The sequence below is a fragment of the Martes martes genome, assembly GCF_963455335.1.
Source record: "Martes martes genome assembly, contig: scaffold_199, whole genome shotgun sequence".
NCBI lineage: Eukaryota > Metazoa > Chordata > Mammalia > Carnivora > Mustelidae > Martes > Martes martes.
The window spans coordinates 63,759-80,340 of NW_027666529.1; the positions used below are offsets into that span (position 1 = coordinate 63,759).

A 16,582-nucleotide genomic window follows, 5' to 3' on the forward strand; every position below is an offset into this window, starting at 1 on the left:
CTCAGAGGGAAAACAGCTTGGCGGGCGGGGTTTGGCCCAGCTGCCAGCCTGGAGCAGTGGGAGGCTCCATGGATGTTTACTCCTCGGGGCAGGGGAGGGGTGGCATCGCTCCAGCCACCTCAGGCCCGGGGAGAGGTAGGGGGCTCCAGTGAAGGCGGGACCCAGAATCTGAGGGCCCAGAATGACTTCCCGACTTACAAAAATGGGAGGCTGTGGGACCCACATTCAAGTCCTGCTTCTGCCTGTATGGCGAGGGCTGCCCAGGAGCCTAGAGCTCCTTCTGCTCTGCCCCCAGTTTCTCCTGATTTGAACAGAGACAGCTGCAGCCTGACATGGCCTCCCCTCCATCCCAATGGGGCCAGGCTGATGGACAGTGGAACAGTGGTCAGGGGCAGCTTTGGGACACACACTCTGTCTGTGCAGGGACACGGGGCCTGAGTTACATCAGGCCAGCAAACCCCAACATAGCTGATCCCTGACCTTGAAGACAACAGCTCTGCTTCCGCTCCTGGCTCCCAGCTCCAGAGCAACTCCTCCTGCCTCCTTCGTTGCAAAGTCTCCAGAGCCTTCCCGTGGCATGTTTGAAGGCCCAGCCCAGCGTATCTAGCCCCACTGCTGCTGGCCCAGTGGTGCTGTCTTCTCCTGCCCCTTGGAGCTCTAAATGATCTCCTGACTCTCAGACCCAGGACCAAGACTGCTTGATCTCCTTCACACATGGGGTCCGACATGGGACCAGCAGGCAGTGAGGCTCTGTGAATGAACTTGCTGAGCTGTGTTGGGGGAGGGGGTGTGTTGACCTCTGACAGAGGCATCTGAGGCCAAGACAGAAAACAAAGAATGGAAACCCACTTTGGGGTTGCTTACTGCCCCCTTTAACTCCAGCAAATCAACCCAGTCTTTTCTTCGTAGGGAGCGTTAGTTACCGGTCTGCGACTGTGTTAACATCAGTGGTTATCAAAAAGTCCTCTGCTTTTATTGTTGTTGTTTTCTATTTTAGCAAACAGTGCAAGGTCATTCCAGAAAGCAATGTGTATTTTTGATAAACTTGAACAGAGTGTAACTATTTTCTCTGTGGATAACAGGGTGTTTTAAGCGGTTACTAATTTACCATGAAATTGACCCTGCAGGACACTTCTATAAGCCCTTCTGGGGAACAGAAGGCATTTCCACAAGGTCTCTTTTCTCACAAGGCTTTCAGTGCCTATACGGAGAAAGAAAGAGAATTTGTGACTCTAAAGTGGTGTTCAAGATAGCAGTGGGAGTATAACAACCAGCGCTCAAAAAAAAAAAAAAAAAAGAAGAAGAAGATAACAATGTTTAATGTTCATTGTGAAATGGCTAGTATCAAAGCAGCACCGGAGCAGGTAGCTGGGGGGATCACAGCTCTGGGGGAAGCGGGGCTGAGAAGATATTAGGGAGATGCCCTGAAGGCAGCCTGCCCAGGCACACACGTGGGGGAGTTCAGCTGGGCGCAGAGAGTCTAGAGGTGGTCACTCGTGGATAGGAGCCTGAAAGAGGTCAGAAACAGAACCAAAGACCTGAGGGTTGGGAGGGGAAACTGGCTGAGGATGCCTCTGGAGGGTTCTGTCAATTAGGACCTCGGGGCTCAGCAGGAGGGCAGTAGCTGTGCCATCTGCAGACCTTGGGAAATTAAGGCTAACTAGGGACAGAGAATGGGAGCTGTTGTAGCTATTCTGAGTGTTCATGCCAGTAGTGGAACATGGAGGCTGGCAACAGGCAGGTGGTGAGAAAAGCAAGACTGGCCATCAGGAAAGAAGGCAGCTCAGAAATCGGGGTGGGCCCAGCCCACTCAAGTGGTCCCTGGGGCAGTTGGGAGCAGCGTGGGCAGAAGCGCGAGACTGAGACACAGCTTGGAGGAGCAGCCACCCCTGCTCTGGTGGGCATGGAATCCAGGGCCCGCAGCACATTCTCAGTAGGACCTGGTGACCAGAGGGCCCCTTCCCCAGGTGCACTGGGGGAGGGGGATGGGAAGGCACCCCTACACAGCACCAGGGTCAACGTGGCCATGCTTCTCTGGAACGTGTTTCCTCACCCGTGTGGACGTGCTTGCTGGATAGCAGCTGGGTTCCTGTGGGACGCCTGACTCAGCTGCTCCGTCCCAGGCCATGCCCCTGACCAGACGTGAACAGAGCGGTGGAAGGGCACGCCTCAGGCTTCCTCTGGTCAGCCCATGGCCTCATGCCCTGGAGCACATAGAGGCTTGTGTGCTTTCCCCCAGGGGAGGACGGGATCCCAAGGAGGAGAGCTGTGTTTGGGGCAAAGAGGGTTCAGGGGAGCCTACAGGGGAGGGCCCGGGCCTTCAGGGGGCTCAGGGAGGGTGAGCAGTGACCCCTGTGGAGGACTGCTCTGGGGAAAGAGACTAACCTGTGTGGGCTTCCCACAGGAAGAAGGTGCTCTGATCATCGAGGGGCTTCTCAACATTGCCTGGGGCCTGAGGCGGCCTATCCGGCTCCAGATACAGGACGACAGGGAGCGTGTGCACCTCTCCTCAGCCTCCTGGACTCCCGGACAGCCCGGCTGCCCCCTGTGAGTGTTCAGATGGCGGAGGCAGGGCCGGGTGTCCTCCTTGACACCGATTCAACCCAAGTATACCGTTTGGGCTGTCTGCGGGGTGGTGTTCTCTGTCTCAGGGCAAAGCCCTGCTCCCGAATGGGGCACAGGAGAGCACAAACCAGCCTTATCCTTGTCACCCTGTGATTGCCTGAGCCCACGGCCTCACCTGCCAACAGGTGGTCTTTCTAGATGATGACCGAACCATCTCGCTCTTGGGGAATTTTCCAGACTCCCGTCGCCTCCAGCTGTGTTCCTCATACATTCACAGGAGCTGCCTTACCTGCAAGGAGAGGAGCTGGGCTTCCAACATCCTGGGCAAAACAAACACTTCTTAGCATCTCCTGTTCTACTTTAAAAATTCACACAAATTTAACCTCTTATGGCTCTACTTTCATTTTAGTATCAGAATTTGTTTTTATAAATTTATTAGAGCTTAATATCAGGTTTATTTTAACATCAGAAATATGTTTCAATCATGATGAAACCGCTTCCTACCTTACCACTTAATGAACCTCTGCCCCCTCTCTCTACCTCCCCACCCAATAAAGGGCAGTTAGTTGCTGAGTTTTGCTCGCTTCTGCATGTAATGAATCCTTCCAAGAGGCAAAAATTCAAAACCATTTCCCTTTCAAAAATTCAAGCGAAGTTGCTGTTCTGAGGGCACTTAGCACCTTGACACCCCATACAGACTTAGAGTATAATGTCTGGATGGGCTTCGTAGAAAGGCGACAAGTATGACTCGTGAGTCCCACTCCCCAGGGTAAAAGCAGCCATGGGGACAGACAGGAGGACCCTCAGAGGCCTCTCAGCCTGGGTTCTGCTCTTTGCCTGCCCCTCCCCGGCTCCCTCATGCTATAAGGAAGTAGCTGTGAGGCTACTTCTCATTATACACATCCCCTTCTCCAGCCAGGCACCAGCTTCCCTGGCTTGGACTCTGCCTAGCCCAGAGGCCCGAGGTTGGCCCCTCAAGCTTCCCCCGCCTGACTCTCCTTCAGGCCTGAGGGAAGCCCGGAGAGCCCACTCACCACTTGGCCGCAGACACCATCTCCCTCAGCCTGGTTCCCAGGAGTCCATGGGCACACAGCTAGTCCCTGTGTCTGTGCAGCAGGGACAAGGCCACTCAGGTCTGCAGGACACATTCCCTCTCCTTCCAGCAGACACCGTGGCAAGTCTTTGCTTTTTTTTTATTATTATTATTTTACATTAACTTGGTATGAAGTAGAGCCTTACCTCGGCCCGCCCTGCTTCTGCCTGTGTCCCATCCACAGAAGCAGGAGGCCTCTTCTCTGTGACTTGAGCTGCTTTTCTCTCTCAGCAGCTCTCTGAGCACCTTGACTGTCTTTTCAGAAAGGAGCCACTTCTTCAGGACGGCAGGGTCCCTGCCCAGGAGCCGAGTGCTCAGACTGCACACGGGGCCGAGAGTTCCAGAGATAGCTCAGGTAAGCGGGACCTCAGTCTACCTGGGAGCCCCTCTTGCTCACTAGGGTAGTAGAGGAGGGGCTTGGCTCATGACCACCATCTCTGAAGGACAGCCTTGTGTTGGGGCGCCTGGCCGGCGCAGTGGGTTAAAGTGTCCAATGCTTGATGTTGGCTTGGGCCGTGATCTCAGGGTTGTGAGCCTGAGCCCGGAGCTGGGCTCCTCTCTGGGCGTGGAGCTGGCTTGGGATTCTTTGTCTCTCCCTCTCCCTCTGCCCCTTCTCCCTTCTCTCCCGCACCCTTAAAAAAAAAAAAAAAAAAAAAAGGAAAAAGTAAAAAGGAAGACCAGTTGCCAGAAGGAGCACAGAGAGGCTTTATTTATCTTGCTAAATCCTTGCTAATACCTCCTCAGTTACTAAATAACCGCCTCAGCCCAAGGCCTTCTCCTCAGCTCCTCACTTACAGAAAAGGAAACAGAGACTGGCAGAGGTGACTGTGACGTCGTATTTGCCCGAGTCCCCTGCTTTTTAGAGAGGAGAGAACAGCAGCAGCAGGCAGGGCCTCTGGGACACGTCTCCCTCCCACTCTGGAATCCCGACTGCTCATCGGACCTCTTTGTGTCTTCCCCTCCCACTCAGTGGGGGCTCAGAGGACGGTGTGGGGCTGCCCAAGACCCGCCCTGGGCGCCCAGAGATGGAGGCCCAGGCCATGGCGACACGGGTGATCCTATCTGGGGGTCCCCTTTCCTTTCTGCAAGGTGGGCATCCCCCAAGCACTGTCACGGAAACAGCAGTGACGTTACCCTCCGCTGCAGCATGGCGTCACCACAGAGCTCCAGGGAACCGCGCCCCGCCTGCCGCGGGACCGCTACAGCTCAAGCAGTTCTCCGGCCCCTGTGCTCCACCCGGGATTGACCTTCTTACCGGTTCCTCACTACAGAGCCCTTGGAGGAGGACGAGGAGACCCCGCAGCTGATGCGGACCAAGAGTGACGCAGCCTGCGTGATCCAGAGGAGGCCCCGGGCCCGTGCGCCTGGCGAGGCCCAGAGGATCCGGCGACATCGCTTCTCCATCAACGGGCACTTTTACAACCACAAGGTGATGTTCTTGCCCAACCTCTCCCCTGGGCCGTGAAGCTGAGGCCACAGGGATGCGGCCCCAAGCACTGCTGGGCCTTCCGATGGCCAGGCCCCACCAGAGTCTTGTCAGAGGTTCCCCCTCGCCGTGGCCCTGTGTGCTGGCGTGGTCACAGCTGCGTCCTCACCAATAAATGGGCTCAGGAGGAGAAATAGCTTGCCTAAAATGACATCAAAATAACAGTCAAAAGAAAGAAAGAGAGAGAGAGAGAGAAAGAAGGAAGGAAAGAAGAAAGAATGAACGAACGCATGCACACATTCCAGCTGGTCACCCCAAAGCCTGTTTGGGGGCTTTTGATTTTTGTTTTTACTTTTGTTTTTGTTTTTGTTTTTGCTTTTACCACATACTCACTGTCAATCAATTTTCCCAAGTTGTGTGGATTTTGGAAAGTAATGCCAAGTTTATGTCTACCTAGACAGTTTTCTCTGAGATTTCCACCCAAGCTCTATTGATAGTTTCTCGGGAACGTGATGTGCTGCTGGCCTTCTCCCTGGGTCAAGTAAGCTCTAGATTGAGGTGTGCCCAAGGGCACGTGTTTCTGGGCCCCAGAGAACCCACACTGCTCCTGGTTCCCAGCACTTAGCCTTTTGTCCAAGCATGTATTGTACTGACCTGAGGAAAAGATCTCCTTCCCCAGATGACATCAGTCCCTAAACAAACCCAACTGTAAAAGGAGAAGTTGATTGTTTCTATAAATGGCATGAGTGGCAGTCTGGGTGAGGCCCTGGAGGGAGCGTCCTGTAACTGGGCCACATCCTGCAGCGCTGGGAAATGGAAGCCGAGGTTTTCAGTTGAAGCAGCTGCCTGTCCTGATAGGTGATGACTCACGGGAGGGGGAGGGTGCTGGCAAAGGCAGCTCCCAGGATCAGACCTGAAGAACAGTTACACAGGTTAGGTCTGCCAGGAGCCATTCAAGTGCTCTGGGGGCACCCTGGACTTTGGGGTGAAGGATCCAACAAGGCAAGCAGAAGGGACTCTGCCTTACTAAGAGGACCACCCCTACCTCCACTCTGGTCTGGGTTTACAATGTGTATTCATGAGTGACACTACGTTATCTTTGCTAAGTGCAGGGAAACGCAGGACTATTTGAGAGTAGTTTCCTGAAAGGGTGCAGGGTTGAAATGAAGCAGAGATTAAGAATGATTTAGATTAGCCAAAGGACCCACAATCTGACCTAGATTTTCCTTAAATCTTGTTCCGAACGGGTTTAGTCTGTAAAGTGTTCAGTAAGTATACTAGCTCTGTATATGCAGTTTTGAAGAATTATTTAAAAATTTTAAAAGAATATTTGCATGAGGTTAGCTTCTTCGTAGTTCTAGGATCCTAAAAAAGAACGCTTTTGATCCACGACTCAAGGTAACAAATAGTGGGTTTATCTCCAGCACATTCACCCCCTCCTCTAAAGGAATCATTCCTCTCTAAGCTCATTCAACCTTTTGTAGTCATTGCAAAAGCCCCAGAGACATGGTGATGTCTGAGGACTCTGTAGCCTTTGAAATGAACAGAAATGAACAACGAGGGCTTTTGTCACAGCCTTTCATGTCCGTGGGAGCCATGATAGCAAGAAGGGCTCCTCAGCCATCTCGACACTCAACACGCTAGCCTGTACTCCAGTCTGGGTGGCTCTTTCTCCCAGTAACAGATTTACCTACAGAAGGTGGGTTCATTCTTCCAGGCAAACTAGTATCTTAGTCGTGTTGGACAGCTGGTTCCCATCTCTGGGCTGGGTAAGGGGTTCCTTCTCTCTCTTCCCTGCAATCCATTCGGAATCAGTGTCCTGGGAAATCAGGTAACAGTGTGTACTTGAATCACAGGCAACAAGTAAAAAATAATTACCTAGAATTAACTTCCTGAGGTTGTTATTCTGGATTTTATTTCTTAGAATTGCACACTGTTACCTCACTCAATCATTTTCCAAAAGTATTCTGATTCACAGCAGTGTTGGCATGATTTCCAGACTCAGTAAAACTTGGTACCTGTCCCATTGCTTTGTCCTGGGCTGTTAGATTCAAATATGTTCTATCAGAGAGAAACCATTGTGGTTAGAGATGGCAAAGCAGCTGGGACCTTTGTTTCTACTTGGAGCTGGTCAGTTTCATCTTGAGAAAAGGCTCCAGGCAGAAGAAACGCTAATAATGTCTTGTTGACAAGACCTTTCTTCTTGAAATAGCCTGACTCCTCTATTCCATATTTCTTGGGAACTGAAAGCCTAGTCTGGCTTTCTGTGTAACACAGAGTCACCCTGCATGTCAGCTATGGAGGAAGCAGGTCTGGGTTTGAGTCTGACTCTGGTACTTGCGGACACTGAACAAGTCATTCTTATCCCTGAGCCCTAGTTACATCCCAGGGAAAGCAGAGCTAGGACCATAGAGGAGGAATGTATAAATTTGAATTCGGTTTTGGAAAGTGAGGAAGAGCTCACCTCAGGGAAGTGAGATTCACAGGGAGGCCCCAGTGCCACAGGGGTAAAGCATGGGGTTTCCAGTGGCTCTGCCCTTTCTAGATGGATGACCATGACTAAGCGACTTGAACTCTCCAAGGCTCTGTGTCCTTTCTTAAAAGGAGTAATGACAGATACTTCAAAAAACTGTTGTAAGGATTAAATCAAAGGTTTTAGGTGAAATGCTTGGCAAGTCTATAACTTGGCTCGTGCTCCCTGAGGACTTATTAAGTCTCAGATGGTGCCGTGGTTGCCTGTATATATGGCGTCTCACACGGAAAGGCAAGGTACCTGCAGGTCTATAATGGGCCCCCCAAACCGTGAAGAGCTTGTGTGGCTGGACCACAGGGCACGAGGGAGAGAATCATAGTATCACATGTGCGAACAGTGAGAGGAGGAAGCAAGGGTATTGTTTAGGCTATGGGAAGCCTTCAGAGATACTTCTAACTAGAACTATGCCAGAAGACAGTGCTTCTCAAATCGCACTGTACGGAGAGTATCACCTGGGGGTTTCCTCAAAATGCAGATTCTGGTTCAGGAGTCTGGGGCTGGGAGCCAAGACTGTGCTAATGCAGCTGGTCCGGAACACACTTGGAGTTGCAAGGTTTTTAAAAGGTTGTTCCTTGGGGCAGCAGCATGGAGAATGGGTGGAAAGTGCTGAGATTGAAAGGGGAGAGGTGGGACGCTGATGCAGTGTGAACTGAGAACCTCTACTGCTGGGAGAATGGGGAGGAGTGGATAGATTTCAGAACTTTCGGTCTTAGAATCAACAGACACTTGGCAATATGAGCCAAAGAACGAGTGAGAAGGAGACTGGGAAGTACTTCCATGGGACTGGCTGCTAGGGTCAAAGAGCTGGCCCTCACAGCTTTGGAGGCATCCCTCTTACCGGCCTCTGTAAGACAGGAGTTGCTACGGCTTCCCCAAGTCCACCAGATGTGGGCACAGCTGTGTGTGGATCTGTGCTGGACAGGCACAGGTGCTTCCAGAGCCCAGGCTCACCTGTGGCCTCAGAGCATTTGGCTGACAGTGTGCCCAGACCCTGTGTGATGTCAGCTCCGTGTCTCTCTGGCCCTGCCCTGAATGGCCCACCTCCTTCTGCAGACCTCAGTGTTTACTCCTGCCTATGGGTCGGTGACCAACGTGAGGGTCAACAGCACCATGACAACCGTGCATGTGCTCACCCTGCTGCTGAACAAGTTCCGAGTAAGTCTGGCCATGAGCAAGTGGCCTTGCCCTGGGATGTTGGTGGCCTGCTGTCTTGTTGGGGGAGCTAGCAAAGGCTGGGGAAGCTGCCTGTGGTTCCTGGGTAGAAGGTCTAGCAACATTTCCTCTGCTGACACGGCATCTCTGGGATCTGAAGCAGAGAGATAGGGGAGGATCCTTGGGGACTTGTGCATGTGGCGCTGGGGGTCTGGTTCCTGCCAGGGATCCCTTCCTGTCTCGTCTCATAAAGCCCTGGTCTGACTTCCTGTTCTTGCCTACACAGGTGGAAAATGGCCCCAGTGAGTTTGCGCTCTACATTGTTCATGAGTCTGGGGGTAAGTGTCTGTCTGTGCTTCCAGATCATAAACACCAAAGTCTCTGTCCATGTGGCAAGCTCACTGACCATGCTCCTTCTCTCACAGCCACTGTGAATGCTCCGCCAGCCCCAAACCCAGGCACACTCTCTGCCCCTTACAGAATCCTGCCAAAAACACAAGGGAGGCCCCGTCTTTGATTTCATTCAGTTGGGAGGGGTTGGGGTACACATCAGGGGCTGTGAGCTGGAACTGAAACACCTCACCCCCTGCGAACGGTTGCAGGACCCACATGTCCCTCTGTGCAGGGTTCTGCTCCATGGTAACTGAGCAGCCTGGCCTCCCCATGTCCACACTCCCTTCTCTTCTACTCCCTGGGCTCCTATTCTGACCTGTCTTTGCTAAATGCCACAATCACACATCATTCAGGGCAACCTTCTCTTCAAGGTCTGAAGAAGGTTCCCGGCCCCTTGGACCTCCATTTTTCTACCACATTCCCACCCCAGAACAAAGAGGGGCAATCCTAATGCCCCATGAATTTTGTAAATGACCTTCTTTTTCAGAGAGAACAAAATTAAAAGACTGTGAGTATCCACTGATTTCCAGAATCCTGCATGGGCCATGTGAGAAGATCGCCAGGATATTCTTGATGGAAGCCGACCTGGGCGAGGAAGTTCCCCACGATGTGAGTTGGGGCTGAGGTTTAGGGAGACCTGCTCCTGAGGGAGGGGCCGCATGACAGCATGGGGGACTCCCAAGGGCTCTGAAGATGCGCTTGGCCAGAGCCCTCTGCAGTGATGTCCCACCCAGCTGCCTGCCCCAAAGGGACCCGAGCCCACACAGTGATGGCTCCAGCCCTCCCTCCTCCTGTCGGTGACCACCAACTCCATCCTCGGGCTTAGGGGAAAAAGGAAGTTGAGTCCTCAAAAACCATTGCCTGAGCTTTCCCCCTCAGGCAGGCAGAAACTTTTCCTTTGTTAGAGTGTGTTTAGTTGTCAATACACTAAAGACTCTCACAGGGGCTCCTTATTTGGGGCCTACAAGTACCCAGGGCCTGTGGAAGGGAGACAGGTGCCTAAGGCCCATTGCAGCCTGCAGCCTGGTCTAGGAAAGAGCATGCTGCAGAGCTCCCTTGCACAGAAAAGGCCTATAAGGTTTGAGCCAAGGTGAAGGTCAGTGACCCTGTATCCCTTGGACCACTCACAGACTAGCGCAGCTTTGTTCCACGGTTAGAAACGGGGGCGTTCCCAGGGCTCCCCTCCCCCGCCCTGGAGAACCCCCAGTGTGGTTCTGCTCTCTGTTGAATACTTTTCCTAATATCCAGCTTCATCTTTCCTCCCAGGGATAATAGGCTGTGCAGTGAGCATGGGCCTCTCTGCTCTCCGTCCTAGTACAGGCTGAGTGCTGGGGGTGAGTGGGGAGATGGTAGCCCCTTCCTGGGCTAGAAGACAGGGCTAAATCGGCAGCTGTGGAGACCCTGAGGAAAAGAAGACACATTTTTGGCTTCTAATTTAAAGCACATTAAAATGTTCTTGGATTTTCTAGGTCGCTCAGTACATTAAATTTGAAATGCCGGTGCTGGACAGTTTTGTTGAAAAATTAAAAGAAGAGGAGGAAAGAGAAATAATCAAACTGACCATGAAGTAAGCAGCACATAAAGAGCCAGTCGTGGGTCAAGTGTGCAGGGCAGAGCCCCCAGGCCGGGGCTGGGCGAGCTCTCCCCTCCAGGGCATGGCACTGGCCTGAATCAGGGAGGCCTGCCCACCCTGGCTGCCCAGCACCGCCCGCTGGCCCCCTGCTCTGTAGTGAGGGCAAGCTGGGGTGATAGCCTGCGGAAAGGGCAGGAGGCAGACCAAACCGCCCCTCTGGCTTCAGCACCTCACCAGCTCGGGAGGGGCACCGCTGTCGAAACAGCTCGGGAGAGTCAGGCAGGAGCAGGGGTGGGCGCCGGACCAGGGTCGTGAGCTCTACAGGTGACACAGCCCTGGAGGCGTGACCGAGGAGAGGGCCTCCTCAGGGCACATTCCTCCAGGTCTGGGCCTTTGCCGCTAGTGGGAATTCTGAGCCTGCCAAAGAACGGTGACTGCTGGAACCTTCTGTACCAGCTGGTGTTTTCAGGTGCAGGGAACCTGTTCAATAGAAAGGTGAGCAGGTGTCACCTGCGGGCTCCTGGGGAAGCTACATCAAGGCCTGGCTGCGTGAGGCTAGCCAAGTTGCACCTGCCAATGATTGGTCTGTTCCTCTGTAGAGTGAAAGATGGGGTGGGGTGGGGGAACATGTGGGCCACTCAGCCAGGGCCAGGTTTGGGGTCCTCCTTAGGAAGGGAAGGAGCCAGTCTGCTCATGGTGAGAGGACCTGCAGTTGGGGGACTGGTTTGGATTCTGGTGTCTGGCTGAATGAGTTTTGGAATGCCACAGCCCTTCCCCCAATCCCCCCACCCCAGCCTTCCATCTGTGTAGTGAGGCCCCTTTTGGGAGGTCAGCAGAGACACCTGGTCAGAGGGGACAGTCCACCATGCAGTCTGCTGTAAGTCTGGGAGCTAGAAGGGGACCTGGGGTCACCTGGCTAGTGCAGTCAGAGCACAGAGATGAAACCGAGGCCTGAGGTACAGAAGGTTGCAGCACAGGTCACTGACGAGACTGGGCCTGAATGCAGGCTTCCTGATCCCCACTCTGCCACCCTGTCCCCTCCAGCATGCTCTGTCCTATAGTGGAGAATCTCTGGAATAGAAACAGCACATTCTGCATTTGAAGCTTGCCAGCGTCTGCAGCCCTGTGTGCGGACTCCTCTAAGCCGCTGGTTTGGCAGGGCGTGGGCCTGGCTCTTCTTCCCTGGCCTCAGCGGAGGAGAGATGGTGGCCGCTGAGCGACCTCATGTCTACTGGCCCAACTATCTGTGTGCTCCCTTGCTCTGTCCCCTTCTCCTTGTGTCCTCCTGTGTCGGTGAGTCCTCTTGGCTGTGTCTCCCTCCAGGTTCCAAGCCCTGCGTCTGACGATGCTGCAGCGCCTGGAGCAGCTGGTGGAGGCCAAGTAGCCAGCTAGAAGCTGCCTCTTCTGAAGCCCCCCACAGCCAGTGCACCTGCATGCAGGTGGCCAGGCCCTGACGGAGGAATTTCAGCCCCCGTGCTTCTACGTGTCTGTCTGCCTGAGTGCCATGCGTCCCATGTCCCTGGCTCTTGGCTCCAAGCTGAGCACTCGCGGGGCCCAGAGCCAGACCTGAGGAGCCACGACTTTGCTCCGTGCAGTCTATGTCTGAGGCTTGCCTGGGCAGTACGCAGCCCTGAAGCTGGGGCACTGGCCACATGATGTGGCTGGATGGCATGGCCAGTCCTGTTCCTGCCACCTCTCTCTTGCTCAGGAGAGTGGTATGTGATCAAGCCCGTGGGGTGTGTGCTCTATCTGCTTTCCCAGTGCCAAGGCCCAGAGTTTCTGCCTGGCCACAAGCCCCTGACCTCTTCATCCATGTGAACCATGAGATCCCTGTCTGCCTTCACCTCATGCTGCTGTTCAAGGCTCTGCTGGGAAAAGCAGGGGCTGCCAGCAGATAGGGAGTGTGTCCTGCTTCTGGCCTTCACTTCCCTGTGGCAATCCTGGCCTCCAAGACTTTGATGCCACCCTCTGAGCATCGCACAGCCTAGCACGCTGGCAGCAGAGCTCAGACCCCGGACAAGACCATGAGCATCCCATCCTCTCTCCGAAGCACTGGCTTTTAACTTCTTCTTGGGACGAGAAGAATTCTTATAAGGAGCTTGCTGCAGGAAACAAGGTGCTTTGATCCCATAAAGGAGGTGGCCCCCATGGCACTGGAAGGATGCCAGCCCTTGCGCAGCAGAGTCGAGGGCTCAGGCAGTGGCTCAGGAAGGCAATGCTCAGTCTCCATCACTGCTGTCCTGTGGATGCCTGTGTGCCTCCTGCCCTTTCTGAGCTTATTCCTTCACTCTCTACACTTCCCATCAAAGGGGCACAATGAGGAGAAATGTCTATTTGAGGAGAAAGGGCTTTGAATTCCCTGGGGCCAGAACAATTTGGATTTGTCAGCTAATGGAGAATTTCTGGAAGGAACTGGAAGGGCTTTGCAAAACTATGCAACAGTTTACATTGGTCATGTGAAGTGTTTGTCCAAAACAGAGCAAGTTAAAGACCATATTCTTTTCCCAGTGGGGCCTGTGGTAGTGGATTTAAAGGAAAGAACTACAAAGTCTTCCAAATAAAAGAGACAGTGCAGCTCTGCTCCGTACACTGGCTCCTTCCTGGCACCCAGAAAGAGCAGAGTCTGGGAATAGCCACGCTGTGGGGACTCACAGTTCCAGGTGAGCTTCATGCCAGGACTTCCCCGGCCTAACTCCATCATCATGGAGACACGCAGAGGTGCCCTAGGGAGACGCCCTGCCATATCTGTCATCTCTGCTCTCCCTTCCTTTCCTAGTTTCCTAGGTGCTCAATAAAGGTGCGCTGTATTGAACTGAAGGAATTCGGACCAAGCCTTCTTTCTGCGTATGTGTCTACCCTGACTCCCAGATCTAACCTCTGAAACTTTGATCCTACAATATGTGTGGCCAAATTTGGCAAAAGAGCCAAAGCTGAGCCACAGCCTGGTGCTCTGGACCCCAACGGGACTCATTCATTTCAGTGCATAGCCTGAGGACTAGTGTGGGGCCTGAGGACAAAGGCAGCCAAAGGGCACAGAGGAAGAATCACTTGTGGGGGTCTGTGGGCAGCCTGGAGGGTGAACAATCGAATCACCCTGATTCACAGAATCTCAGCATCAGGAGGACCATAGGAATCTTCCAGGCGGGGGTTCAGATGGGATGCCAGTAGTACCTCAGGGAGGGTAGAAAACAAATCAAACAGCCTTCTCCAGGCTGTTCTACTCCCCAATCCATAGTTACAAGCTCAGGTCTAGTTCAACTGCCAATCCACTGTTCAGGAGTAATTGTGCCAGGCTCGTGCTCAGTTCAGGAGGGACGAAGATGGAGCCACGGTTCATCTCAGTAGGAGGTGTTTGGTGTTATCCTCAACTGGAGAAGCAGGCTGGATATCCAGGAGGGTCAGGGGACCAACAGACGATGGAGCTGGTGTAGGTCCCTGGAAGGAGGCCTGGAGGCTGAGCCCAGGTTGGGGTAGGTGGCTTTCCAGTCCGAGAAACACCTGCTGGCTTAGGAGCAGGACAGGGCCCTGCACATGGAAAGCCGTCAGAGGCCCTCCAAAAGCACTTGCTGGTTTTGTTTTATAGTTTTTCTCATTTTAGGATTTTCTTTTCTTTTTTTTTTTTTTGCAATCGTTACAATATTATTTAAGGCCTGCCTAGATAAGCACCACTTTTGAACTAGACATTATCAAAACATAGCTAAGAATAATCACTAGCAAGTTGCGCAGGAAAGGGAAAAATGCACACTTCTACAGTCATCCAAGGGGGTAGTTAGCCAATCTTTTTACCGACAGTGTGTTTGTTTTTCAGAGGCAATTTGTAAAGCTGCTAACTCAGCTAACCGTGCCACCACCACTTCAGGCTTTCTCTGCTAGCTCTGTGGCTTCCTGCTGGTTTATGTGGGAACTCTCTTTTCTTCTCTCCATAGAGCTTGCGGTATTTCTCATGTGCTCCCTCACTAACTAGTATCTCAGACAACAAAAGTATCCAAAACCAAAGTACAGATTCCTACGAGTGAATGTCCTCTCCTAGAACAGGACTGTCTTCCCAGGTCAGGTCTCAGGAACCAGAGAAAATAATAAGCACAGGATGAAATCAACAGGATTGCAAAAGAAGGACTGGACTCAGGGAAAACAGGGTGGTTTGCCCAGAACAAATCATCAGAAGGAACCAAAAAAAACAGCTTGTTTTTCTCATGTGATAACCATATGCCACCTGCAGGAATGTTTACCAGAAAATGGATTAAAGGCCTTCCCACTGTCACAATAAAGCCATGTGTTCACCCAGGATACACCTGGTCCTTTAGTCCCAGGGAAACAAAGCATGAGGCTTATCAACCTTCTGACCAGGTGATTTGCCGAGGAGCCAGCAAAGCACAATGTGTGCCACCGTGGGCAGGAGGCAGGCACCCTGCAGCTGTGGAGAAGGAGTGGGATATCCTTCCCAGGTGCCCGGGTGGGCAGCAGCCCCCCTGCCTCAGTCCCTCAACTATGATCAAGCAGGAAGTGCAGTCAGAGCCAAGCCGTTCTAAGTATAAAAACAGCACGTGTACATGTGCTGTACTTTGGCCCCACAAGCTGAGATTGCCTGGAAGAAAGCCAGTGTTGACCTGCCCCTGGACTCACAGCATGCAGGGTGGGGCTCTGCTCCCTCCTGGCCATGCTTTTAATAGAGATGTTTTCTTCAAACCCAGGAATGGGAATCCCCAGAGCTTCCTTTCCCAGGGAAGCCAAAGGAAACAGAAAGCAAAGTCTCGGGCTTGGTGGGCAGAACCATTGTCAGGGTCCCTTTGTGGGAGATGGACCAGGGCTGTTACTGCACTTGTGACCAGTCTCTCTTGTGGTCTTGCCAAATGCAGCAGTGCTCCCTGCTAAAACGGGGCTTTTCCACGTCATGTGTGTACACCCTTCTTCTTAGAACGAGCTCTTCAAATACAACTAGGCTTAAGGGCACACTGGTCCCTGTGGGGTGGTTTCTCACAGAAGCCTCAGCTTGGTGGAGGTTATAGCAATGAAGGTGCTGAAAGCAGTTCAATTCAGGATATATTTGAAGACAGAGACACCAGAATTCAAGGTTGGATTGGGTTTGGATTTGGGGTGAAAAAAGACACAAAGACAGATTTTTGGCCTGAGCAACTAGAAAGAAGGAGTTGCCATCAATTGCTGGGATGAAGACTGTTGAAGGAACAGGTTGGGTGAACGTCAGCAATTCCTCTGTGGTGCAGGTTAGGTTCAGGATGTCCAGCACACATGCAAATGGCAGCTGAGTAAACAATTGGATATATACAGGTCTGGAGTTTAATACTGTTTGCATCCCAGGGTCAGACTAGAGTTACCAAGTCAGGAGTCTTCAGGTAAACAGATGGTATTGGAAGCCATCAGACTGGAGCAGCTCTACAGGGGAATGAGGGCAAAGAGAAAGGAGGAGAGGTTAGATGACCTAGCCCCTGCCAGGCTGGTGGAGGAGGAGGAGCTTTTAAGAGAGGAGAACCAGGAGAGATCTTTATTAAAGAGAAATGAGGGGTTATGTTGAAAATCAGGAGACTGGTGCCAAAAAGAGCCCTCCCAATCCTTGCTCTTCCATTGAACAGGCTGTGGGAACTTGAGCAAACTTCTCTAAGACTCGGTTTCCTTATCTATAGAGTATGATCATTCCCAACCTCCAGAGGCTTTTTTGTGGTAATTAAGGTGTTAAGCCCAAAATGGAGTCATTTGCCCCCGCCCCTCACCGCCTCTGCCCATGGGAAACCAAGACTTAGTTACAGTTTCAACCTATCCCAGGAATGTGGTCTTGTAACATCTGAAATTTCCTTAGGGGCACTATTGAGTTCATCCTTATGACAAAAACTG

The 16,582-nt window shown here is 52.6% G+C and overlaps 1 protein-coding gene across 3 annotated transcripts in view; it reads left to right on the plus strand.

The window, feature by feature from the left end:
- RASSF4 (Ras association domain family member 4) overlaps nt 1–13,559 on the plus strand; it is a 31,276-nt gene extending 17,717 nt beyond the window's left edge. For all 3 annotated transcript variants that reach the window (XM_080831500.1, XM_080831502.1, XM_080831501.1), the window contains 8 exons: nt 2,405–2,547; nt 3,922–4,013; nt 4,930–5,087; nt 8,671–8,772; nt 9,056–9,107; nt 9,650–9,771; nt 10,632–10,729; nt 12,059–13,559. In XM_080831500.1, the coding sequence (XP_080687626.1) occupies nt 2,405–2,547; nt 3,922–4,013; nt 4,930–5,087; nt 8,671–8,772; nt 9,056–9,107; nt 9,650–9,771; nt 10,632–10,729; nt 12,059–12,119 (828 nt within the window). In that variant the 3' untranslated portion in view covers nt 12,120–13,559. The remainder of the gene's footprint in view (nt 1–2,404; nt 2,548–3,921; nt 4,014–4,929; nt 5,088–8,670; nt 8,773–9,055; nt 9,108–9,649; nt 9,772–10,631; nt 10,730–12,058) is intronic.
- Nucleotides 13,560–16,582: the final 3,023 nt, after the last annotated feature.